The 26077-nt window shown below is 46.6% G+C and overlaps 1 protein-coding gene across 4 annotated transcripts in view; it reads right to left on the bottom strand.

The window, feature by feature from the left end:
• The window catches only part of LOC112252832 (cytoplasmic polyadenylation element-binding protein 3), a 76970-nt gene that overhangs the window by 15213 nt on the left and 35680 nt on the right, over positions 1-26077 (bottom strand). For 3 of the 4 annotated variants that reach the window (XM_024424481.2, XM_024424483.2, XM_024424479.2), the window contains exons 4-7: positions 21229-21285; positions 18352-18375; positions 13542-13709; positions 11445-11534 (exon numbers count right to left, since the gene is read on the bottom strand). In XM_024424481.2, coding sequence (XP_024280249.1) covers positions 11445-11534; positions 13542-13709; positions 18352-18375; positions 21229-21285 — 339 coding nt within the window. The remainder of the gene's footprint in view (positions 1-11444; positions 11535-13541; positions 13710-18351; positions 18376-21228; positions 21286-26077) is intronic. The other variant, XM_024424480.2, reaches the window with a different exon arrangement.

Genomic DNA, 26077 nt, shown 5'->3' with positions numbered 1-26077 from the left:
AGAGAGACACAGAGAGAGCGAGAGAGACAGAGAGAGAGCGCGAGAGAGCGAGAGAGACACAGAGAGAGAGAAGCGCGAGAGACACAGAGAGCGAGAGAGAGCGCGAGAGACACAGAGAGAGCGCGAGAGACAGAGAGAGAGCGAGAACGAGAGAGAGATGCACACAGAGAGACAGAGAGAGATGCACACAGAGACAGAGAGAGCGAGCGAGACAGAGCGAGAGAGACAGAGAGAGAGCGAGCGAGAGACAGAGAGGGCACGAGAGAGCGAGAGAGAGACAGAGAGAGAGAGCGCGAGAGACAGAGAGAGACAGAGAGAGCGCGAGAGACAGAGAGAGCGCGAGAGACAGAGAGAGCGCGAGAGACAGAGAGCGAGAGACACAGAGAGAAGAGCGAGAGACACAGAGAAAGAGACACAGAGAGAGACACAGAGCGAGAGACACAGAGAGCGCGAGAGAGCGAGAGAGCGAGAGACACAGAGAGCGCGAGAGACGAGAGAGCGCGAGAGACAGAGAGAGCGCGAGAGACAGAGAGAGAGCGCGAGAGACAGAGAGAGCGCGAGAGACAGAGAGAGCGCGAGAGACAGAGAGAGCGCGAGAGACAGAGAGAGCGCGAGACACAGAGAAAGAGCGAGAGACAGAGAAAGAGCGAGAGACAGAGAAAGAGCGAGAGAGAGAAGAGAGCGAGAGACACAGAGCGAGAGAGCGAGAGACACAGAGAGAGCGAGAGAGCGAGAGAGCGAGAGACACAGAGAGAGCGAGAGACAGAGAGAGCGCGAGAGACAGAGAGAGCGCGAGAGACACAGAGAGAGCGAGCGAGAGAGCGAGAGACACAGAGAGAGCGAGAGACAGAGAGAGCGACACACAGAGAGCGAGCGAGAGACACAGAGAGAGAGCGAGAGAGAGAGCGAGCAAGAGACACACAGAGAGAGAGCGAGAGAGAGACACAGAGAGAGAGACGAGCGAGAGAGCACAGCCAGAGAGCGAGAGAGAGAGCGAGAGACACAGAGAGCGAGAGCGACACACAGAGAGAGAGCGAGCGAGCACACAGAGAGAGAGCGAGCGACACACAGAGAGAGAGAGAGAAGAGAGCGAGACACAGAGAGCGAGCGAGCGAGCGAGAGACAGAGAGAGCGAGAGAGCGAGCGAGACACACAGAGAGCGAGAGAGCGAGCGAGACAGAGAGAGCGAGCGAGAGACACACAGAGAGCGAGAGACAGAGAGAGCAGACAGAGAGCGAGAGACAGAGAGAGACACACAGAGAGCGAGCGACAGAAGCAGAGAGAGCGAGCGAGAGACACAGAGAGAGCGAGAGACGAGAGACACAGAGAGCGAGCGAGCGACACACAGAGAGAGCGAGCGAGAGACACAGAGAGCGAGCGAGAGACAGAGACAGAGAGAGCGCGAGGAGAGACACACAAAGAGCGAGCGAGAGACACACAGAGAGCGAGAGACAGAGAGACACAGAGACAGAGAGCGAGAGACAGAGAGAGCGCGAGAGACAGAGAGAGCGCGAGAGACAGAGAGAGCGCGAGAGACAGAGAGAGCGCGAGAGACAGAGAGAGCGCGAGAGACAGAGAGAGCGCGAGAGACAGAGAGAGCGCGAGAGACAGAGAGAGACACAGAGAAAGAGCGAGATACACAGAGAAAGAGCGAGAGACACAGAGAAAGAGCGAGAGACACAGAGCGAGAGAGCGAGAGAGCGAGAGAGCGAGAGACAGAGAGAGAGCGAGAGACAGAGAGAGCGCGAGAGACAGAGAGAGCGCGAGAGACAGAGAGAGCGCGAGAGACAGAGAGAGCGCGAGAGACAGAGAGAGCGCGAGAGACGGAGAGAGACACAGAGAAAGAGCGAGATACACAGAGAAAGAGCGAGAGACACAGAGAAAGAGCGAGAGACAGAGAAAGAGCGAGAGACACAGAGCGAGAGAGTGAGAGACACAGAGAGAGCGAGAGAGCAAGAGAGCGAGAGACAGAGAGAGCGAGAGACACAGAGAGCGAGAGACAGAGAGAGCGCGAGACACAGAGAGAGCGCGAGAGACACAGAGAGAGAGAGAGCGCGAGACACACAGAGAGCGAGCGAGCGACACACAGAGAGCGAGCGAGCGACACACAGAGAGCGAGCGCGAGAGACACAGAGAGCGAGCGAGCGAGCGACACACAGAGAGCGAGCGAGAGACACACAGAGAGCGAGCGAGAGACACACAGAGAGCGAGCGAGAGACACACAGAGAGAGCGAGAGACACACAGAGAGCGAGCGAGAGACACACAGAGAGCGAGCGAGAGACAGAGAGCGAGACACAGAGAGCGCGAGAGACAGAGAGCGCGAGAGACAGAGAGAGCGCGAGAGACAGAGAGAGCGAGAGACACAGAGAGCGAGCGAGAGACAGAGAGAGCAGAGAGAGAGAGCGAGAGACAGAGAGAGAGAGAGACAGAGAGAGCAGAGACAGAGAGCGAGCGAGAGACAGAGAGAGCGAGCGAGAGACAGAGAGAGCAGAGAGACAGAGAGAGCGAGAGACAGAGAGCGAGCAGAGACACAGACAGAGAGCGAGAGACAGAGAGAGAGAGAGACACAGAGAGAGCGAGAGAGAGAGAGCACAGAGACAGAGAGAGCGCGAGAGACAGACAGAGAGCGAGAGACAGAGAGCACAGAGACAGAGAGCGAGAGAGAGAGAGCACAGAGACAGAGAGAGACGAGCGAGAGAGAGAGCGAGAGAGACAGAGAGAGCACAGAGACAGAGAGCGAGAGAGACAGAGAGCGCGAGAGACAGAGAGAGCGAGCGAGACAGAGAGAGCGCGAGAGACAGAGAGAGCGAGAGACACAGAGAGCGAGAGACAGAGAGAGCGAGCGAGACAGAGAGAGCGAGCAGAGAGCGAGAGACAGAGAGAGCGCGAGAGACAGAGAGAGCGAGAGACAGAGAGAGCAAGCGAGAGACAGAGAGAGAGAGAGAGAGAGAGAGACAGAGAGCGCGAGAGACAGAGAGAGCGCGAGAGACAGAGAGAGCGAGAGAGACAGAGAGAGCGCGAGAGACAGAGAGAGCGCGAGAGACAGAGAGAGCGCGAGAGACAGAGAGAGCGAGAGACAGAGAGAGCGCGAGAGACAGAGAGAGCGCGAGAGACAGAGAGAGCGCGAGAGACAGAGAGAGCGCGAGAGACAGAGAGAGACACAGAGAAAGAGCGAGATACACAGAGAAAGAGCGAGAGACACAGAGCGAGAGACACAGAGCGAGAGAGCGAGAGAGCGAGAGCGCGAGAGACAGAGAGAGCGCGAGAGACAGAGAGAGCGCGAGAGAGAGCGCGAGAGACGGAGAGAGCGCGAGAGACGGAGAGAGAGCGAGCGAGAGACAGAGAGAGCGCGAGAGACAGAGAGAGCGCGAGAGACAGAGAGCGAGCGCGAGAGACAGAGAGCGAGCGCGAGCGACACAGAGAGCGAGAGACACAGAGAGACACAGAGAAAGAGCGAGATACACAGAGAAAGAGCGAGAGACAGAGAAAGAGCGACACACAAAGAGCGAGCGAGAGACACACAGAGAGCGAGCGAGAGACACACAGAGAGCGAGCGAGAGACACACAGAGAGCGAGCGAGAGACACACAGAGAGCGAGCGAGAGACACACAGAGAGAGCGAGAGACAAAGAGAGCGCGAGAGAGCGAGCGACACACAGAGAGCGAGCGAGCGAGCGACACACAGAGAGCGAGCGAGCGACACACAGAGAGCGAGCGAGCGACACACAGAGAGCGAGCGAGCGACACACAGAGAGCGAGCGAGAGAGAGAGCGAGAGAGGGAGAGACACAGAGAGCGAGCGACACAGAGAGCGAGCGAGAGAGCAGAGACACAGAGAGCGAGAGAGACACAGAGAGCGAGCGAGAGAGCGAGCGACAGAGAGCAAGCGAGAGATACCACACAGAGAGAGAGAGAGAGAAACTCGCAGCTGATAGGAAAATAATATATATTGTGTGACCCGAGTGAACAAAAGATCATGCTAAAAAGTAAACAAAACAAGAAAACAATGACACATTTGCAGTAGGCAAGGTATCACAGGGGTATTCCATTCAGTGGAATAAGGTACACTCGCCAATAAAGACATTTGCGGCAACTACTAATAGGCTAGCACCCACCAGAGCCATAAATTCAGCAAACATAGCCATCTCTGATGCACATGATTTGACATATGCTAAATTAGGGGGCCGTGGTCATGTGAGCTGAACAGTGGAGGCACCAGGGACATGCCGTGGGAAGCAGCAGAACAGGCAGCAGGGTGAAGGGATGGAGGGAGGCCCGGGCCCACACATAGACAGTACACACAGTATGGCGCAGAAGACTGTCAGTGGGGCTGCCTCTGTGTGTGTGTGTGTGTGTGTGTGTTTTCTGGTGTCAGCTGACTGAAGGAGCTACGGCATTTTAAATCTATATATGCGGAAGAGCAGAACGCATGGCCGAGGAATGGAGTGGAAAGGGGGAACAGAGAGGGATGTGCAACTGTCGTGTTTTACATTCCTCAAAGGGACTGCTGCTACAGATGAGGGGGAAAAGGAAACAAAAATACCCTGACTCAGCAGATTCAGTGAACCGTGAAAGTGTGTGTGAGAGAGAGATAGAGAGTCTACTTGTAAATGTAGGGGTGTGCGTGTATCAAAGAATGTATAGCTACAAGAATTAGAGCAGGTATTGGCAACTTTGATGGGGTTGGGGGCCACAAAAAAAAATCTCATGTGGGGACGCAGTTGCTCTGAGCCTGCGTACCCACATTTGCACCCCCCCACCCCACACTGCAATTCTACACATTTTGGCATGAAGCGGAAAATAGAATTAGCTGCCGTAGGGGGAGAGAAATGTTTGGAGTTTTTAATGTGATATCTGAGTGAGACTGACTAGCAAAATCAATGGGGGCCGCCCTCGGCTAGGAATTTGACCATGACTACTAAGTTTAGATAGCTGACCACTAGACTCATTTACCAGTCCCCCCCAAAAAAAAAAATTGCTGGCGTGGGATAATTGAGTGACTGACATAAGTATAAAACTGCTGATGCACAACCACATTTTGAAATCGAACCTTGTGTATTCTACTATTCTAACTTGCAACAGTAAGTTCAGACCCCGACCAGAAACAAAGCACTTTTTTCTGAAAGTAGTCAGTCGATTCTTGTTCTGAGAACTGAAGGCTATTCCATGCGAGAAATTGCAAAGAAACTGAAGATCTCGTACAACACAGAACAGCACAAACTGTCCCTAACCAGAATAGAAATAGTGGGAGGCGCCAGTGCACAACTGAGCAAGAGGACAGATACATACGCCTCACAAGTCCTCAACTGGCAGCTTCATTAAATAGTACCAGCAAAACACCGGTCTCAACGCCAACAGTGAAGAGGCGAATCCGGGAGGCTGGCCTTCTAGGCCACAAAGTTTGCTGCTTCAGAGTGTCTTTAGATATTTTTGTCAGATTTTACTATAGAATACTGAAGTATAATTACAAGCATTTCATAAGTGTCAAAGGCTTTTATTGACAATTATGTGAAGTTGATGCAAAGAGTCATTATTTGCAGTGTTGACACTTCTTTTTCAAGACCTCTGCAATCTGCCCTGGCATGCTGTCAAATTACCTTCTGGGCCACATCCTGACTGATGGCAGCCCATTCTTGCATAATCAATGCTTGGAGTTTGTCAGAATTTGTGGGTTGTTTGTTTGTCCACCCGCCTCTTGAGGATTGACCACAAGTTCTCAATGGGATTAAGGTCTGGGGAGTTTCCTGGCCATGGACCCAAAAGATTTATGTTTTGTTCCCTGTGCCACATAGTTATCACTTTTGCCTTTTGGCAAGGGGCTCCATCATGCTGGAAAAGGCATTGTTCGTCACCAAACTGTTCCTGGATGGTTGGGAGAAGTTGCTCTCGGAGGACGTGTTGGTACCATTCTTTATTCATGGCTGTGTTCTTAGGCAAAATTGTGAGTGAGCCCACTTCCTTGGCTGAGAAGCAGCCCCCACACATGAATGGTCTCAGGATGCTTTACTGTTGGCATGACAGAGGACTGATGGTAGCGCTCACCTTGTCTTCTCTGGACAAGCTTTTTTCCGTATGCCCCAAACAATTGGAAAGGGGATTCATCAGAGAAAATGACTTTACCCCAGTCCTCAACTGTCCAATCCCTGTATCTTTTGCAGAATATCAGTATGTTCCTGAAGTTTTTCCTGGAGAGAAGTGGCTTCTTTGCTGCCCTTCTTGACACCAGGCCATCCTCAAACAGTCTTTGCCTCACTGTGCATGCAGATGCACTCACACCTGCCTGCTGCCATTCCTGAGCAAGCTCTGTACTGGTGGTGCCCTGATCCCGCAGCTGAATCAACTTTAGGAGACGGTCCTGGCGCTTGCTGGACTTTCTTGGGCACCCTGAAGCCTTCTTCACAACAATTGAACCACTCCTTGAAGTTCTAGATGATCCAATAAATGGTTGATTTAGGTGCAATCTTACTGGCAGCAATATCCATGCCTGTGAAGCCCTTTTTGTGCAAAGCAACGATGACGGCACGTGTTTCCATGCAGGTAACCATATTTGACAAAGTAAAAACAATGATTCCAAGCACCACCCTCCTTTTGAAGCTTCCAGTCTGTTTTTCAAACTCAATCAGCATGACAGAGTGATCTCCAGCCTTGCCCTTGTCAAAACTCACACCTATGTTAACGAGAGAATCACTGACATGATGTCAGCTGGTCCTTTTGTGGCAGGGCTGAAATACAGTGGAAATGTTTTTTGGGGGATTCAGTTCATTTGCATGGCAAATGAATTGTAATGCAAATAGCCATCATACAAACTGAGGCAGAAGACTGTGAAAATTAATATTTGTGTCATTCTCAAAACTTTTGTCCACGACTGTATATATTTTTTTATCCAAAATCGCACAGTCACACACACTCTCCCTGTTGTGGATTTAAAAGCATAGGATTTGTGTAAACATTGTCTGGAGGGAGGTTCCACCATTGTTAATGGACAAGTTAACTTTTTATCAACCAAATCTGTATTTTTGATCTAAATGGAACGTTATAAATGGCATGTTCAGACACTTTTTTAGCGATTTCACTTGGTTTTTAGAAAAAGTCCAACAAAATGGAATATAACGTTGCTGATAAAGTTAGGAATGACACAATTTAATGTGTACAACACCCAAAGACCTGCATCTTTTGCACAGAGTTTATTCATTTGGGAGTGTTTGAATCCTTTGTTCATGCTTCATCTGTGCCCCTACAACTGCAGAACGAGCATGAGGAAGCCTATATCTGGTGGGTTAAGTTTCTTACAACCAAGCGAAATCGCAAAAATGAAATGTCTGAACACTTCTATCACATGCCATGTACATCCAAAATACAGATTTGGTTAAGGATGGGACCCTTTTTTTCAATTTTCGCCTAAAATGACCCAAATCTAACTGCCTGTAGCTCAGGACCTGAAGCAAGGATATACATATTCTTGATACCATTTGAAAGGAAACACTTTGAAGTTTCCAGAAATGTGAAATTAATGTAGGAGAATATAATACATTAGATCTGGTAAAAGATGATACAAAGAAAAAAACGTGTTTTTTTTTGGTACCATCATCTTTGAAATGCAAGAGAATGGACAATGTATTATTCCAGCCCAGGCGCAATTTCAATATTAACCACTAGATGCAGCAGTGTATGTGCAAAATTTAAGACTGATCCAATGAACCATTGCATTTATGATCAAAATGTTGTATCAAGACTGCCCTAATTGGTTTAACATATTTTCAAGTTCATAATTGTGCACTCTCCTCAAACAATAGCATAGTATTCTTTCACTGTAATAGCTACTGTAAATTGGACAGTGCAGTTAGATTAACAAGAATTTAAGATTTCTGCCCATATCAGATATGTCTAAGTCCTGGGATTTTCTTTGCTTGTTACTTACAACCTCATGCTAATCACATTAGCCTACATTAGCTCAACCGTCCCGCGGAAAAAAGAAAAAAAACAAGTACATTTGTCTTTTAATAAATCCATGGGAGAAAGTATGCTAGTGTGCACACTTCAGGGGAAGGGGAATTCGGGCCAGACAGGCAGGCAAGCCGCAGTGCAGAGGCTTACTTAAACCAGAGGAGGAGAGGAGAGCACAGATCTGCAGTGGCTCGTGCCTGAGATTTATAGAGCTTAACTGCTGAGCTCCCGACCGCGCCAAGGGAGGAAAGGAAAACATACGGCCAGGCAGTCTTGGGCTGTAAAAAATCCCCTTAAAAGATAAACGGCAGGTCCGGTTACCTCACGGTCCTACGGCTAACAAAATGACACACGACCAGGACCGCCCGACTCTTTCCCTCGCCGACGGCCAACACTGTCTCACCAGGCACTCGCCAAACACCAACACATGACCTCACAAACAAGCCACTGCAATTTCACACCTTGACTCAAAAAGTTCCAAGACTCCGCTGTACAAACAATGACCAATTTTCCATTTAATTGACTAACTCCTCTTGGGAGCACAGGGCATCCACCGTGGCTCTCCAAGTCAACTTACTTCACAAATCAATAGCCAACATCAACATTACCTCATAAAATACAGCAGGCATTTTTTTGACAGTCAGTTTCCTACAATCAAAGTTTAAACGATGAGACTCGTTGCGAGACTCGTTTCGAAGTACAGTTAAAGTTTGTGTCTGTTGATTTATCAAGGTTAATGTTTCCGGATTCAGGAACCAGTGAATCTTCCCAGATGTTCAGCCCTAAGAGAGGGGTGCAGAACTCGACCCTGCAGACTGGTCTGGCCTGTATTAGTAAAGCACCTTAGAGTAAGAGTTCTGATCTCGGATCGGTCCCTGCCGTCTTATTCATTATGCTCTGAAAGGCGAAACTGATCCTATAGTAGCACCTACTCGGAGACCCTTTATGGATGCAGGCCCAGGACCAGTAGAGAATAAAATCAGTGAGTACTATCTGTGAAGGATGAAGAGTGGACTCTGGCAAAGCTCATCAGCAAAATCGTCACACAAAAATCAGCTCTTTTCCAGTCTGGAAGCTGTCTCAATTGATCATGACAAACATACAGCCGGAGCTGCCCTGCTGATATTATATATCCTCATAACAGAAAGGGAAAAAAAGAAGGGGGGAGGACATGGAGGAGAAGAGGGGTGAAGAAGAGTGGAAGAGGAGAGAGCAGCCATGAGACATACAGCCAAGCTGTCCTGAAAGTAGGCCTATATAATCCAATAAGAGAAAGAGGGAGGAGGAGAGATATGGAGGAGAAGATGGGTGGAGAGAGAGCAGACAAACCCACAGGGAGCTGTAACTCTGTCACTGAAAGTAAATAAATGTCCCGCTGACAGCAGCTTACATGTGGAGAGAAAGGAGGGAGGAGAGCAAGTAGGGAGGGGAAGAGAGAGACAAGCATCTGCTTTCCTAAAACAAATAGGCATGGGAGCTTGACGAGAGCACAGGCAGTTGAGACCAGGGGAGGTGAAATGAAGCTTCACTAATCATCTCAATTTGTGAGAAATCCCTCAATGCATCCTCGATCATCCCCCCACACATTTTCTCAGTACCACGAGTAGAGATCGCTAAACCCATCCTAGAGGTGAGGGCACTGTATAGGGAGCTTCAGTGGCATCATTACAGAGTGGCCTGACTATCTGCCCCCCTAGCCAGAGGAGGTGCTCTGTCCTATTGTGCCAGCCTATGCCTGCCTCATCCAACAACAGCGTAGATAAGCTCCCAGCATCCAGGCTCTGACACAGACACATTATCCTAAAAGCAGCCACTCGAAAACCCCCAAAGGAGCCCCCTCCTTTCCTCCCTCGTTCCCGCTCTACCTCCGTACGGAGTGGACAGAAATAGCTTCAGCACCGTTTGGAGCTCGTCTCCAATGGTGACGCCCGGGACTACAGGCCAGAGCTCATTGAGCAGGTGTGAGCAGCACCACAGTCATAGTGAGCTCATCGGTTGGTGACATCATCCAGCAGGCAGACAGACAGTCCCCATTCTCTCATCCTGCCTAAGCCCAACACTATCACCATTGGACAAATGTACTAGGAAGTTTAGGAACAGTGCAGTGGCCTGTGAAATGACCTCAGGCCTGTTTATCAGGGATAACTGCCTGTCTGGCCCCAGGCTTGCAACTGATCCCAGTTTAGACCCGAGATGGACCCTGCTCAGGCCTGGGAGCCACAACATGATTCATCCTAATCTCCCAAACCAAAAACTATTACATAATTGTACAGAGACACATAACTGCTCATTTTAATGTGACACAGGATTGAAGAAGTGACTACCAAGTTCCATTAGGTCAGCTTGGAACCATTTTTAACATGGGGAGAGATTGATGACCGCTTAATGGGAATCCCACATCTGAGAAACAGCCATTACAGCCTGTGAAAGGATAGGACACACACACATGCGCAGACACACACACAGTCGTAAGGATGTGCACTCGCACTCCAGCTAAGAACTTGGCTTTAAGGGCGACTGTCCAAGCTCTTTATTAAAAAACATGTGGTGGCCCAACACTACAACACCAACAAATGTGGGAAATTACAACAAGCGGAGGTGGTTTCCTTGTGGCGTACCAATTCTTCCCTCCCTCACTTACAAGGAATTCTCTGACTTTCAAACTCATTCCCCTAAAAGGATGCTGCATTTTCCCCTCGTGAGATTAGGAATACTAGAGAGCCCCGAGCTGAGGCCTATTGAAAATAAAGTTGAACACCCCGCCCCCCAAAAAAAGGAAAATCCAAAATGAGCGCGGGAAGAAACGGGCAATTTTCACAGCTTCCCCAGATGCAGCGTATTACCATATGCCTGAGGAATGTCAGCCATTTCCAACCCTCTGCTTTAATAGTTTCCTTAATGACACATTGAAGTGTGTGGAGGGGCGGCCGGAGTGAAGTGATACAGGGGCCTGGAAGGAAGGGCCCTCTCCCCGCTATGGTCACCTGTCCAAATGAAACCCAAGAGGGCCGGTGGCCAGGGGCAGGAGAAAGCCTTTGCACTCTCCCGGTATTGACAGAAAAACTCTCTCTCCCTCTCTCTCTCTCCTCTGGTCTGAGTGCTCTGGGCCCTTCAGGAGCCTGTAATGAGACACCACAGAGGGTGTGTGTGTGTGTGTGTGTGTGTGTGTGTGTGTGTGTGTGTGTGTGTGTGTGTTTCTATCCCTGAAATAGCAGCAGGAGGCCATATAAATAAATAGACGCCTTAACTCGAGACCTGGGTGATCCTTGAATTCTGGGTATCGTAAACCTTCCCACACAACCCACGCCATAGCAGCGCAGCATGCTCTCTGAGACAATGACTGAACAATACAATTTGTTACTGTAGACTTGTAAAGGAATTGTTGATTGGTTAATGTTGTTGGTTAATCCTATGTCAGGAGGAGGTCTTCCACAAACATTCCTTATTTCTTCATTGAAAAAAAGGTTATTTTACAGACCGGTGTGAACAAACTGTTCTTACCTTTAGGCGGAAAGTAGGACTTGCTCTCGGCTTTGTGGGGCCAATCCACAACCAGGTGTCCATAGCGACGGAAGCTGTTGGTGATCTCATCTGTTGAAATATTTTTTTTAATGAAATTACCATGGTCATGGAGCAATTTCCCATGGAAACTACACAGAAGAAAAATGTTAACGCAACATGTAAAGTGTTGGTCGCATGTTTCATGAGCTGAAATAAAAGATCCCAGAAATGTTCCATACGCTCAAAAAGCATATTTCTCTCAAATTGTGTGCACACATTTCTTTACATCCCTATTAGTGAGCATTTCTCCTTTGCCAAGAGAATCCATCCACCGGACAGGTGTGGCACATCAACAAGCTGATTAAACAGCATGATCACTACACAGATACACCTTGTGCTGGGGGCAATAGAAGGCCACTCTAAAATGTGCAGTTGTGTCACACAACACAGTACCAAAGATGTCACAAGTGTTGAGGGAGGGTGCAATGGGCATGCTGACTGCAGGAATGTTCACCAGAGTTGTTGGCAGAGAATTTAATAAACATTTCTCTACCATACGGCACCTCTAGTGTTTTTTTCTGGAGAATGTGGCACTACGTCCAACAGGCCTCACAACTCTCTGTGAACAGAGTGGTGGTGGGGTTATGGTATGGGCAGGCATAACCTATGGCCAACGAACACAATTCCATTTTAATCAATGGTAATTCAAATGCACAGAAATACTGTGACGAGATTCTAAGGTCCAATCGGAGGCCCATTTCTTTTAAAGTATATGTGACCAACAGACGCATATCTGTATTCCTAGTCATGAAATCCATAGATTAGGGCCTATTTAATTCATTTAATCTGACTGATTTGCTCTTTGAAATAGTTGCATGTTGCGCTTATATTTTTTGTTCTGTATATTTGTCCACATGATGCGCAATTGCATGTCAAGCAAGCCATCAAAAAGTCCGTTAAGAATTTATTTAAAATGATGACCTACTCTGGCCAAACACGGACAAGGCTGAGCCAATTGTGCGCCGCCCTATGGGACTCCCAATCACGGCCGGATGTGATACAGCCTGGATTCAAACCAGGGACTGTAATGACGCCTCTTGCACCGAGACGTAGTGCCTTAGACCGCTGCGCCACTTGGGAGCCCTATTAAACCCTTGTATTGTGGCAACTCATGAATATTCCAAGAGGCCATGGGCACGCATTGTTCACTAATTCTCTGTGCATTTTTTGGGCGCGTTTTGTGTTCTGTGTTTGTGCGCGTTTTTACTCACGTGCACGTCTGAGCCACATTGAGCCGTGTCACCATTCCAGATTCCCAATGTCCTGCTATGCCCTCAGGCCCTACTCACACTCTGTGAGATAACACACTGTCACATCTGCTGCCAGACTGACTGCCAGCTCACTGCCACAAACCCACAGAGCATAACCAGTCAGTCCACAGGCCCAGAGAACCAGCTCCATGACTGATAGACAGCATACAGACTGACAAAACCAGCCCTTTAGGGTGGAAGGGAAAGGGGATACCTAGTCAGTTGCACAACTTACTTCATTTAACTGAAATGGGTCTTCTGTATTTAAACCCTCCGAATCAGAAAGGTGCTGCCGTAAATCAACATCCTCGTCATCGGTGTCCAGGGAGAAGTTGTTCTTAGGGGTTAACTGCCTTGCTCAAGGGCAGAATGGCAGATTTGTCCACCTTGCCGGTTCGGGGATTCGAACCAGTGACGTTTCGATTACTGGTCCAATGCTCTTAACCGCTAGGCTACCTGCCACCCATTTAGCCCACTGAACCAGCAGACCACCAAAATACATCTGCAGACCCTCATCTGGCTTGTATATCTCTCCTCCCTCCTTACCATCCTAGCCTGCACGAAACCCCTAAACGTATTAATCACATGCCATGCAGCTCATGGACATTCTATGAGGAAATATAGTGAATGTACAGTAAGGTGCTAGCCTGGTCCAAGACCTGTTTGTGCTGTCTTGCCAACATCTATGGCCGTTGCCACGGCAAACACTGACAATGTCCATAGGAGATGGCAAGACAACACAAACAGATTTGGGACAGAGGCTAGTGCCACTGCCATCCGTCTGTACCTTCATCTATGTCAGGGGGCAGGCCTCCAACAAACACCTTCCTGGAGTAGCGCTCCATCCGCTCTTCGTTCTGACAGCGCGTGGGCGAGTTCAACCCCGGGGTCAGAGAGGGGTCACCGTGACCGTCGTCCAGGAAACCATCCTCAAAGGGAAATAGCGAAGAGCGACCTGGAAAGAGAGAGGGGGCAGCGAGAGAGAGGGCCGGGGGGATTGAGAGGGAAAGAGAGAACAAAAAAGGATAACAGGGAGAAGAGCGAGGGAGAAGAAAAGGGCACAGAACAGAAGACAGGGAGGATATGAAAGAGAGAGAGAGAAAGAGAGAGATGGTGTTATTATAACTGGTAACAATAGCAGCCTCCTTACAGAGGAAGGTCAAATCACCATCATGCTGCTGCATTCGTCAAACATTGTGGGCCTGCCTGCCCTCCTCGGGCGAGACACCTGTTTTTTTTTTTCAGGTCACCTCTGTACAAAAAGTAAAGAATAAATAATAATGTTATTTATGTTTTTTAAATGATCTTCGGGATCAACCAGATAGAGTATGTAGAAAATATAATTGAACTATATATTTTTAAATAAGATCCACTGAGAACTAACAATCACCAAAGTAGAGTCAGAGTGACACTAAAATTCCAATGATGCATTCAGGAATACTTTTGTCATGGCATGGGGCTCTCACCAATTTTGTTACGTTTGAGTCACTTAGATAGCATAAGCCATAGCAAAATTTGAAGGATTGCATGATAAAACTGCAATTTTTTCTCTCAGCCTCATGGCAAAATTTGTAGAATTGCAGGAAATTAGCTTTAAAAAAACAGCAACATTTTGTCAATGCGGCCAATCCGGCACCTCTGCCACACCCACCATTTATAAGTCCCACTTTGACCCAGAACAGTCCTTCAGAGCCTTGTTCCTGCAGGCAATAGGAACAAGGGGTGGAGAGCGCAGGAGGGATGGCGGGCAAGAGGGCGGACCATTTGCCACAGCAGTAGATTACCTCTTACAGGTGAGAGCAAAGAGGACTGTGTACTGACTGAATGGAGCTGCATGTATCTAAGATCTGGAGGTAGACCATGTTAGAGGCCTCTGTTAGGCATAGGCTACTGTACAAATATGTTTTACTTCCCATGCTAACAGGCACACAGGTATAGACAAATACAGGAGGACTGACAAAGACAATAACCGTCCGATTTGATCGCTGAGTCATAAGCGCCATCTACAAGTGGACTAATGAACTGCCAACAGCCAGACTTAAAAAGTCCTATAATTCTTAGATACAACAAATGCATGCATTGAAACAACAAAGTTTCAAATGTTACCAGGGTTTTCCTCAGTGAGAAAATAGGAATTAGTTGAACACTCCAAATCAGAGAAGAGCATGAAGGCAGCACCCATTCCTTCTATTCAGGACATAGAGTGGGGTAAAAAAGTATTTAGTCAGCCACCAATTGTGCAAGTTCTCCCACTTAAAAAGATGAGAGAGGCCTGTAATTTTCATCATAGGTACACTTCAACTATGACAGACAAAATGAGAAAAAAAATCCAGAAAATCACATTGTAGGATTTTTAATGAATTTATTTGCAAATTATGGTGAAAAATAAGTATTTGGTCAATAACAAAAGTTTCTCAATACTTTGTTATATACCCTTTGTTGGCAATGACAGAGGTCAAATGTTTTCTGTAAGTCTTCACACACTGTTGCTGGTATTTTGGCCCATTCCGCCATGTAGATCTCCTCTAGAGCAGTGATGTTTTGGGGCTGTTGCTGGGCAACACAGACTTTCAACTCCCTCCAAAGATTTTCTATGGGGTTGAGATCTGGAGACTGGCTAGGCCACTCCAGGACCTTGAAATGCTTCTTACGAAGCCACTCCTTCGTTGCCCAGGCGGTGTGTTTGGGATCCTTGTCATGCTGAAAGACCCAGCCATCTTTCATCTTCAATAAACCTTGCTGATGGAAGGAGGTTTTCACTCAAAATCTCACGATACATGGCCCCATTCATTCTTTCCTTTACACAGATCAGTCGTCCTGGTCCCTTTGCAGAAAAAGACCCCCAAAGCATGATGTTTCCACCCCCATGCTTCACAGTAGGTATGGTGTTCTTTGGATGCAACTCAGCATTCTTTGTCCTCCAAACACGACGAGTTGAGTTTTTACCAAAAAGTTATATTTTGGTTTCATCTGACCATATGACATTCTCCCAATCTTCTTCTGGATCATCCAAATGCTCTCTAGCAAACTTCAGACGGGCCTGGACATGTACTGGCTTAAGCAGGGGGACACGTCTGGCACTGCAGGATTTGATTCCCTGGCGGCGTAGAGTGTTACTGATAGTAGGCTTTGTTACTTTGGTCCCAGCTCTCTGCAGGTCATTCACTAGGTCCCCCCGTGTGGTTCTGGGATTTTTGCTCACCGTTCTTGTGATAATTTTGACCCCACGAGGTGAGATCTTGTGTGGAGCCCCAGATCGAGGGAGATTATCAGTGGTCTTGTATGTCTTCCATTTCCTATTTTTTTCTCCCACAGTTAATTTCTTCAAACCAAGCTGCTTACCTATGGCAGATTCAGTCTTCCCAGCCTGGTGCAGGTCTACAATTTTGTTTCTGGTGTCCTTTGACAGCTCTTTGGTCTTGGCCATAGTGGAGTTTGGAGTGTGACTGTTTGAGGTTGTGGACAGGTGTCTTTTATACTGATAACAAGTTCAAACAGGTGCCATTAATACAGGTAACGAGTGGAGGACAGAGGAGCCTCTTAAAGAAGAAGTTACAGGTCTGTGAGAGCCAGAAATCTTGCTTGTTTGTAGGTGACCAAATACTTATTTTCCACCATAATTTGCACATAAATTCATTAAAAATCCTACAATGTGATTTTCAGGAATTTTTTTTCTCATTTTGTCTGTCATAGTTGAAGTGTACCTATGATGAAAATTACAGGCCTCTCATCTTTTTAAGTGGGAGAACTTGCACAATTGGTGACTGACTAAATACTTTTTTACCCCACTGTAAATAGTTTCTGAGTCAGTGTACTTCAATGTTTTTATGATACCTTGTAAAAAAACATGTATTTTTAAACAGCTCCAAATGGACTTGGTTCGATACATGTCAATTCATTAATAATACACAAGTAGTAGTCAATACAGATGCCTATACCATATAAAATCAGGCTTAGCACAACGACTCAGAATACTAGAGAGAAAACAAAGGTTTTGGATACAAAATTCGGAAGTACAGTGCATTCGGTAAGAATTCAGACCCCTTCCCCACATTTTGTTAGGTTTCAGCCGCATTCTAAAATGGATTACATTTTTTTTTAAATCCTCAATCTACACACAATACCCCAAAATGACCATTTCTGGCAAATGTATAAAAAAATTATAATAATAAATACCTTAATTACATAAGTATTCAGACACTTTGCTATGAGACTCAAAATTGAGCTCAGGTGCATCCTGTTTCCATTGATCATCCTTGAGATGTTTCTTCAACTTGATTGGAGTCCACCTGTGGTAAATTCATTGGTTGGACATGATTTGAAAAGACACACCTGTCTATATAAGGTCCGACAGTTGACAGCGCATGTAAGAGCAAAAACCAAGTCATGAGTTTGAAGGAACTGTCCATAGAGCTCCGAGACAGGATTGTGTCGAGACACAGATCTGGGGAAGGGTACCAAAAAAAATGTCTGCAGCATTGAAATTCCGCAAGAACACAGTGGCCTCCCTCATTCTTAAATGGAAGAAGCTTGGAACCAAGGAGCAATCGGGGGAGAAGGGCCTTGGTCAGGGAGATCACTCTGACAGAGCTCCAGAGTTCCACTGTGGAGATAGGATAACCTTCCAGAAAGACAACCATCTCTGCAGCACTCCACCAATCAGGCCTTTATGTTAGAGATGGAAGCCACTCAGTAAAAGGCACATGACAGCTCACTTGGAGTTTGCAAAAGGCACCTAAAGGACTCTCAGACCATGAGAAACCAGATTCTCATCAGGTCTGGAGGAAACCTGGCACCATCCCTACAGTGAAGCATGGTGGTGGCAAAATCATGCTGTGGGGATGTTTTTCAGCAGCAGGGACTGGGAGACAAGTCAGGATCGAGGGAAAGATGAACGGAGCAAAGTACAGAGAGATTCTTGATGAAAACCTGCTCCAGAGCGCTCAGGACCTCAGACTGGGGTGACGGTTCATCTTCCAACAGGACAACAACCCTAATCACACAGCCAAGACAATGCAGGAGTGGCTTCTGGACAAGTCTCTGTATGTCCATGAGCGGCCCAGCCAGAGCCCGGACTTGAACCCAATCAATCATCTCTGGATAGACCTGAAAATATCTGTGCAGCGACGCTCCCCGTCCAACCTGACAGTGAGGCTGTAATCGCTGACGAAGGTGCTTCAACAAAGTACTGAGTAAAGGGTCTGAATACTTATGCAAATGTGATTTTTAAAAAAATACATATGCTAAAATATATAAAAACCTGTTTTTGCTTTGTGTATATTTTTCTTAATCCATTTTATAATAAGGCTATAACGTAACAAAAAGTGAAAAAAGTCAAGGAGTCTGAATACTTTCCGAATGTACTGTAATCATCCACCTCTCCCCAAATTCATTAAATGCAATAACGTTAAAAAAAAAAAGTGTGCAAATTAATATGATTTCATCCAATCACGGCACAGACGAAGGCAGATCATGTGACTTCACACTAGAACCCTCAGCCCTGGAAAGAGACACGTCCGTACAGACAGACAAGCAATTGTGCTCGTGCATCCAATTCATTTTGGCAAGCAGAAACACAGTAAAATTCCAAAAGTTACCTCTTCTGCGGCCATAGCTCCTGGCTGCTTGTGAACAGTGGGAGAGGGAGGGAGAGATGGAGGGAGAGAGAGACAGAGGGGTATGGAAAGGAGAGGGACAGAGACATGGGTTTTGTGGGAAGACAACCAGGCAGAACATCACCAAGGCAACAGTGAAACCACAGACGGCCACACCTAATCATCAGCGATGGAGGCAAACAAGGCTTCATTATGGGTTAGCTGGCAGTAGCCCACAGGAAACCTGCTACTCCTGGGCTAGACTAGACTAGAGTAGGATGAGCGATGTTATAATACGCCTTACTACTGAGAAATATTCACCTGCAATAACAGAGCAATGACAATCATATTATGCAGATTATAATCAGGCAATAAACACAGACTACTACCTAGCTCACATTTCCTTTTCTTTCTGCCCAGCGTCAATATGTATGAATGTGGTTGATAAAGCGACATGCATAGACAGACAGATGTCATGAGTCATTATCATGAACTAGTGAAACAGAGTCTATACAGTGGGACATTTCCACTCCAAGCTGCCCTGTGGACGGAGCCATGGAAGTGCCATCCTGAGTCACAGGGTCCAGACAGAAAAACTGTTAGAGGATGACTGTCCTACCATGTGATAGGGTTGGCTGGCAGATTTCAATTTAGTGAGCATGCAAAAAAGGTACAGCAGACAGAGATAAGCCTTTGTGCCCTGTCTATCCATTTCATTAGTTACGGTGTTCGTGGGCTTTCAGAACAAACCTTTGACGTGTTATCTAAGGTTTAGGAAACACAGTAGAAAAAGGACTTACATGAAAGCCCACAACAAATGTGTCATTTGGTGTGGGTGCGTTTTCACACGTTACATTTCTAAAAATAAAAAAAACTTCCTTGAACGCACCCAACATGCCTGAATAGGAGCCTTGCTGTGGCTGAGAAAAAAGCCTACAAGAGGCAAATAGAGTCTATAACGTTAATGCCAGTAGACAGTGAGGAGGGGCTCCTGGTAATACATCGCCAAACAGACCTTCTTACAGTCAAGTGTCACAGAGAACACAGTCTTCTCCTAAAAACCAATATGGGGCTTTCCATTGTGCTGGTGCCCTTTCCCCACACCCCCCCCCCCAGCTCTTGACAGAGACATTGTACCCAGGCCTTTTCTCTTACTGGGTTTCATTAAAACTCTGGCTCATCTCACCAGAGCACAGTTGTTCAGACCAACGTTCTCCGTTTTATTCTCCCACTGTCAGGGCCTTAAGAGAGACAAAGGCACCTAGCAACAAGGGGAAAATGGTAGAAGGGTGGAACCCACTGATCTAGTGTAGACTAGTAAGTGCTGTTGGGAAACTGTCAGTCACTGTGGCGAGGGAGAATAAGACGAGGAGGATGAGCGTGAGGGAGGAACAGAAATAAGCACATACTAACACGCGAGTGTCAGAGAGGAGATTTTTGAAGGGATGACTGGAAGATCGTCCAGACTGAGGAGCGTGTGTGTTTGTTATGTCTGCACAGCTTCAGGACACTGTTGTACAGAGATGAGCAGTTATTAAAACTGATCTGCTCGGCCCTTACACTTCTCCTAAGCTATCAGTTCATCTTCAACCATAAATCAATGTTGTAGGCCTTACGGTTCATCCTCCATCTCAGCCACAAAAATCAGTGGAAAATGAGAGAATGTGTCAGACAGATTCTCGGCTACAAGGCTTCATACAGCTGAGACAATGGAGAGACGAAGAGTAGACTAACGTTAACCAGCTTTCCTCACATCTAAAGCAGTGTTGACATTGGAGACTACAGCTGCGAGGGTCAATGATGACAGTTTCCAGAGCTCCGTGCAGATCTGAGATCTGTGCTTAAGTTAAACCCTCCAGAACAGCAGTTTAACATCTATTTGAAATGTGTTTTCCAAAAGGACTGATGATGAAAATAACAAGTTGAAGAGAAAACAGACAGCACAGTGTTGTCAAGCTGTGACAGCAGTAAAACAAGTTACTATAAACCTTGTTGGATATCTTCTCCTTTTCCATCCATCATCATTTCCTCTCTTTTCTCACTGCTTCCCCTGCTGGCATCCCCAACCAGGCGAGTGTGGAGAAACCACAGTCGTGTTCCTAAGGCCACGCAACCGAAAACGTTTAAAAACCTTTTGCAATGTTAAACAAAAATGAGCATTTTTTATTGGACAAGTCCATGTAGCCCTCCCCGTTTTAGTCAGTTCTCTCTCATTTGGTGCCTAATGATCATGACCCAAGGCTCGACTAACACTCCCAGATGTCTTGAGCCGAGCTCCACCAGTCACCATGGACACCCCAATCCGCTCTCCTCTCACTAAAGTTTTGACAACGCTGAAAGGAAGAGACTTTTGCCAACTCACTTTCTAACTCGGAGGGAAAAGAGAGAGAGAGAAAAAAACTGGACAAAGGGAGACAAAGTGACATTATGAAAAACAAAATCTCTCTCAGAGACCAAAGGGGGGTAATCTAGTGTTACAGGTCGGATATTTTTAGAACCGGTATTCAGGGGTCGTCGCTGTGGTTTCCCCCCAGCAGCTCTGCGCTGAGAGATAGCTCCCATGCTGGGTTTAATACTTGGGGTGAGAGGTGGGATTAGCAAGGGAGGGCATCTGTGCCCTGCTGTGTATGGGCATGGGCCCTGTGGCGATCCCTGCCTCAACCCTATGGCATATCCTGAGGCATCCTGCATAGGTGTGTTCATGATGACACTACTTCGGAATAGGTTTCTTATTGCAAGTTTCCATACAACAGAGAAGCAACACTTTGCCTGTCAAACCGAATGCCACAGCTAAAGCACAAATACGTACATCCATAATAACATACAGAGGGATTTACAAAGAGAAACGTAGCCTATTGTATGTTCTGAAATACTACTCACTGTTTAATGGCGTAATGTGCTCTGCTCCAGGGTGGTGGAAGTTCAGACCCATGCGTCCTGTAGAAAAACAAGATATTACAGGTTATAACCTGCATGTAGGCCCTACATAAGTGTCTAAAACACAAACCCTCATCACGCTCCACACCAACAACACAAGACGTAGAACTGCTAACACGAAACAGATTTTTTAATGCAAATGTTCTGAGGGGACAAGATGTCGCATACATGTTATATTTTACGTACGTTATAACTGTCGACATAACCTGGTAAAAAGACACCCACGGAAACTAAACTAGTATCATTGAGAAACCAAACCAGGGCAAACGTGTGTGTGATGAACAACAAAAAATGGTGTAGATTAGGCTATGGAAAACAGTCATTCAATTCTCTCGCTCTCATACGTCGCAGCTCACACACACAAACAATGGACACTCCAATGCAAAGAATTTGACAGAGCATGCATTCTGCTCTAGAGACAACGGGAAAGCGTCACAAGGCCTGGCTGTCCGTGTGTTGTGGACATGCCCAGGCATCCTCCACCTCAACACCAGCCAGTGAAAGGACTTCCTGGTACAGACCCTAGTACTGTCAAAAGTACCCCTCTATCATTCTGGCTCGATCACTTTCATACACACAAACAAATACTGCAGTTTTTTATTTTACCTTAATTTGCGTCTTCGAGGCCTGGGTAAGGCCCAAATGTCATAAATATTCCAACTTTGATTAAATATTTCTCAATTATGCTTTTAGATACAAAATGTCAAATATGTCACCAATCCTTCCTTCAAAAAGACCATTCTATTGATAAAATATAGTGAATATCCTCAAAATTGCGGTATTTTGTTGTCCTGGTTTCATGAGGAATCACTCTAGCAGTTTTATAGTTAAGTTATGACTCACTGTATCCAAAGACAAATGAGCATCTATCTTTGACTCCATTTTGTTGCTCCCATCCTATAGACAGAAACTAAAAACAGGAAACGTCCGTGCTCAGGTCTGTTCAACGCTGGTCCGACCAATCTCATTCCACGCTTCAAGATTGCTCCAATCATGTGGACTGGGATATGTTCCGGATAGCCTCAGACAACAACATTGATGTATACGCTGATTCTGTGAGCGAGTTTATTAGAAAGTGCATAAATCCCCAACCAGAAACTGTGGATTGATGTCAGCATTAGAGCAAAACTGAATGCGTGAACCACTGCTTTTAAATCAGGGCAAGGTGACCGGAAACATGAGTGAATACAAACAGTGTAGCTATTCCCTCCGCAAGGCAATCAAACAAGCTAAGCATCAGCATAGAGACAAAGTAGAGTCGCAATTTAACGGCTCAGACACGAGAAGTATGTGGCAGGGTCTACAGTAATTCACAGACTACAAAAATAACACCAGCCCCGCCACGGGCCCGATGTCTTGCTCTCAGACAAACTAAACAACTTCTTTGCTCGCTTTGAGGACAATACAGTGCCACCAACATGGCCCGCTACCAAAACCTGCAGGCTCTCCTTCACCGCAGCCAACGTGAGTAAAACATTTAAACGTGTTAACCCTCGCAGGGCTGCCGGCCCAGACGGCATCCCTAGCCGCGTCCTCAGAGCATGCGCAGACCAGCTGGTGTGTTTACAGACATATTCAATCAATCCCTATCGCAGACTGCTGTGCCCACCTGCTTCAAGAGGACCACCATTGTTCCTGTTCCCAAGAAAGCTAAGGCTGTCGCCCCGTAGCACTCACTTCCGTCATCATAAAGTGCTTTGAGAGACTAGTCAAGGATCATATCACCTCCACCCTACCGGACACCCTAGACCCACTCCAATTTGCTTCCCGCCCCAATAGGTCCACAGACGACGCAATCGCAATCACACTGCCCTAACCCAAGCTCAGTATTTAACTCCATAGTAACCTCCAAACTCGTCATTAAGCTCGACCCCGCCCTGTGCAACTGGGTCCTGGGCTTTCTGACAGGACGCCCCCAGGTGGTGGGGGTAGGAAACAACATCTCCACCCCACTGATCCTAAACACTGGAGACCAACAAGGGTGCGTTCTCAGCCTTCTGTACTCCCTGTTCACCCATGACTGTGTGGCCATGCACGCCTCCAACTCAATCATCAAGTATGCAGACGACACTACAGTGGTAGGCTTGATTACCAACAACGACGAGACGGCCTACAGGGAGGTGAGGCCCCTCGAAGTGTGGTGTCAGGAAAATAACCTCACACTCAACGTCAACAAAACAAAAAGGAGATGATCGTGGACTTCAGGAAACAGCAGAGGGAGCACCCCCCTATCCACATCGATGGGACAGTAGTGGAGAAGGTGGAAAGTTTTAAGTTCCTCAGCATACACATCACAGACAAATTGAAAATGGTGCACCCACACAGACAGCGTGGTGAAGAAAGCGAAACAGTACCTCTTCAACCTCAGGAGGCTGAAGAAATTTGCCTCATCACCAGAAACACAAACTTTTACAGATGCACAATCGAGAGCATTCTGTTGGGCTGCATCACCGCCTGGTATGGCAACTGCGCCACCCACAACCATAAGGCACTCCAGAGGGTATTGAGGTCTGCACAACGCATCCCCGGAGGGCAAACTAGCTGCCCTCCAGGACACCTACACCACCCGATGTCACCGGAAGGCCATAAAGATCATCAAGGACAACAACAACAACCCGAGCCATTGCCTGTTCACCCTGCTATCATCCAGAAGGCGAGGTCAATACAGGTGCATCAAAGCTGGGACCGAGAGACTGAAAAACAGCTTCTATCTCAAGGCCATCAGACTGTTAAACAACCATCACTAACATTGAGTGGCTGCTGCCAACATACTGACTCAAATCTCAAGCCACTTTAATAATAAAAAATGTGATGTAATAAATGTATCACTAGTCACTTTAAACAATGGCACTTTATATAATGTTTACATACCCTACATTACTCATCTCATATGTATATGCTGTACTCTATACCATCTACTGCATCTTGCCTATATCTTTCGGCTATCGCTCTTCCCTATATTATATGTACATATTCTTATTCATTCCTTTACACTTGTGTGTAAAAGGTAGTTGTGAAATTGATAGATTACTTGTTAGATATTACTGCACGGTCGGAACTAGAAGCACAAGCATTTCGCTACACTCGCGTTAACATCTGCTAACCATGTGTATGTGACAAAATAAAATATGATTTGATTAACAACCACACAGTGACAAACTTCTCCAGTCCTTCCTTTCTACAACACTAAACTACTGGCTGGATTGCAAACATATGGGCAGCAAAAATGCTACCATGGACAAACAGGGTTCAAGAGTTTGCGTAATGAAAAGATGGTCCAGCAACTCATCCTTGCCTTTAAAATGGCAGATATTTCTACATCAATTACTCAACAGAACATGTGCAACTAACTAGTTGGCTCCAACAGGGCAACAAGTTTCATCACAGTGCTCAAAATCTGCACTTAGCCTCTCCAGTATGTTAACACAGCAAGGGTGAATGGCAGGGGCAGACATCTGTTTTACTTACACACACACACACACACACACACACACACACACACACACACACAGAAGCGTAACTGTGTTGTAAGCTGGAATGGCCCCAAACAAGACGAGGTGTAGAGAAGTTTCAAAACTAAGCCGCAGCAGACAGATAAGCATTTCAACAGTTTAGACCAGGGTCAAATTCATTAACGCAGAATGAAGCTAAGGGCGGCAGGTAGACTAGCGTTTAAGAGCGTTGGATCAGTAACCAAAGGGTTGCTGGTCCGAATTCCCAAGCCGACTATGTGAAAAATCTAAAGGCTCTTAACCTTAATTGCTCCTGTAAGTTGCTCAGGATAAGAGCTTCTGGTAAATTACTAAAATGTTCTTATTGGACAACTTCTAGTATAGTCCCTTTCTGTTTCAGTTCGTGTTCTTCCATTTGGTGCTTAATGAATACGACCCAGTCCTCCTCCAAAGCTGGAAACATCAGTGGAACTAGTAGTGAGATTTGGGTGAAAACGAGAGAGGGGGAGTGGATAGAAGCCAGTGCAGCTATCGTGTCCTACAGATGAGAGCAGATGTGGATTTCCTCAAGGTTCTCTACGATTCATAATCCAGCACGAGAACAGAGGGGCTTATATGGCAACACTGCGTGGACACGTATCTATCCCCCTTCTTGCTCATGTTTTGTTGCTGTGCAAATCATGTGGCTGCTATATCTTGATTGATTGACATCGATAAAAACCCCCCCCAAAAAACGTCTTCCAAATCTCACACACACACAGTTTATTGTCACCCTCGCTCTCTCCTACTGCCAATTCCAACTGAATGAGAGTAGTGTGGCCATCTTGAGTGTAGAAATCTTATTGTGACATGCCCGAGATAGCATGTCATTTTTCAAAAAAGGATTTCAAAAGGATATTCTATAGAAACTAGCCCCATTCTTTCTCAGAAACTGTAAACTGTCAAAAGATATGGAAGATAACATCCCTAACTCACCCTGAAAAACAAGTATTTTATTCTAATTGATGAGACATGAGCCACACTCAATGTTGACAGCATTACTCGAGTGTTAAGTCACACAGCCAACACTAAATATATCCAGCCCTCTAGCTCTAGCTGCACTGGGAGGAAAGCCTCCATATTTTGCCTATTAAATAGCCTTGGTCCATGGCAGTCCTACCTAAACCAGGGTCGTATTCTTTAGGGCACTACGTAGCAAAGCCTTTTGCAACAGAAAATTAAAATGACAGCTTTTTATTGGACACACATACGTAGTCCCCTCCCTGTTGCGGTCCCTTTTTCTTCCATTTCGTGCCTAATAAGTAACACCCAGACATTCTAGTGGCGACAGAGTGGACAGT

This window comes from Oncorhynchus tshawytscha, linkage group LG06 (assembly GCF_018296145.1).
Source record: "Oncorhynchus tshawytscha isolate Ot180627B linkage group LG06, Otsh_v2.0, whole genome shotgun sequence".
NCBI classification, from domain to species: domain Eukaryota; kingdom Metazoa; phylum Chordata; class Actinopteri; order Salmoniformes; family Salmonidae; genus Oncorhynchus; species Oncorhynchus tshawytscha.
The sequence above is the reverse complement of the archived record's forward strand: the minus strand, read 5'-3'. Positions and strand labels throughout refer to the sequence as shown.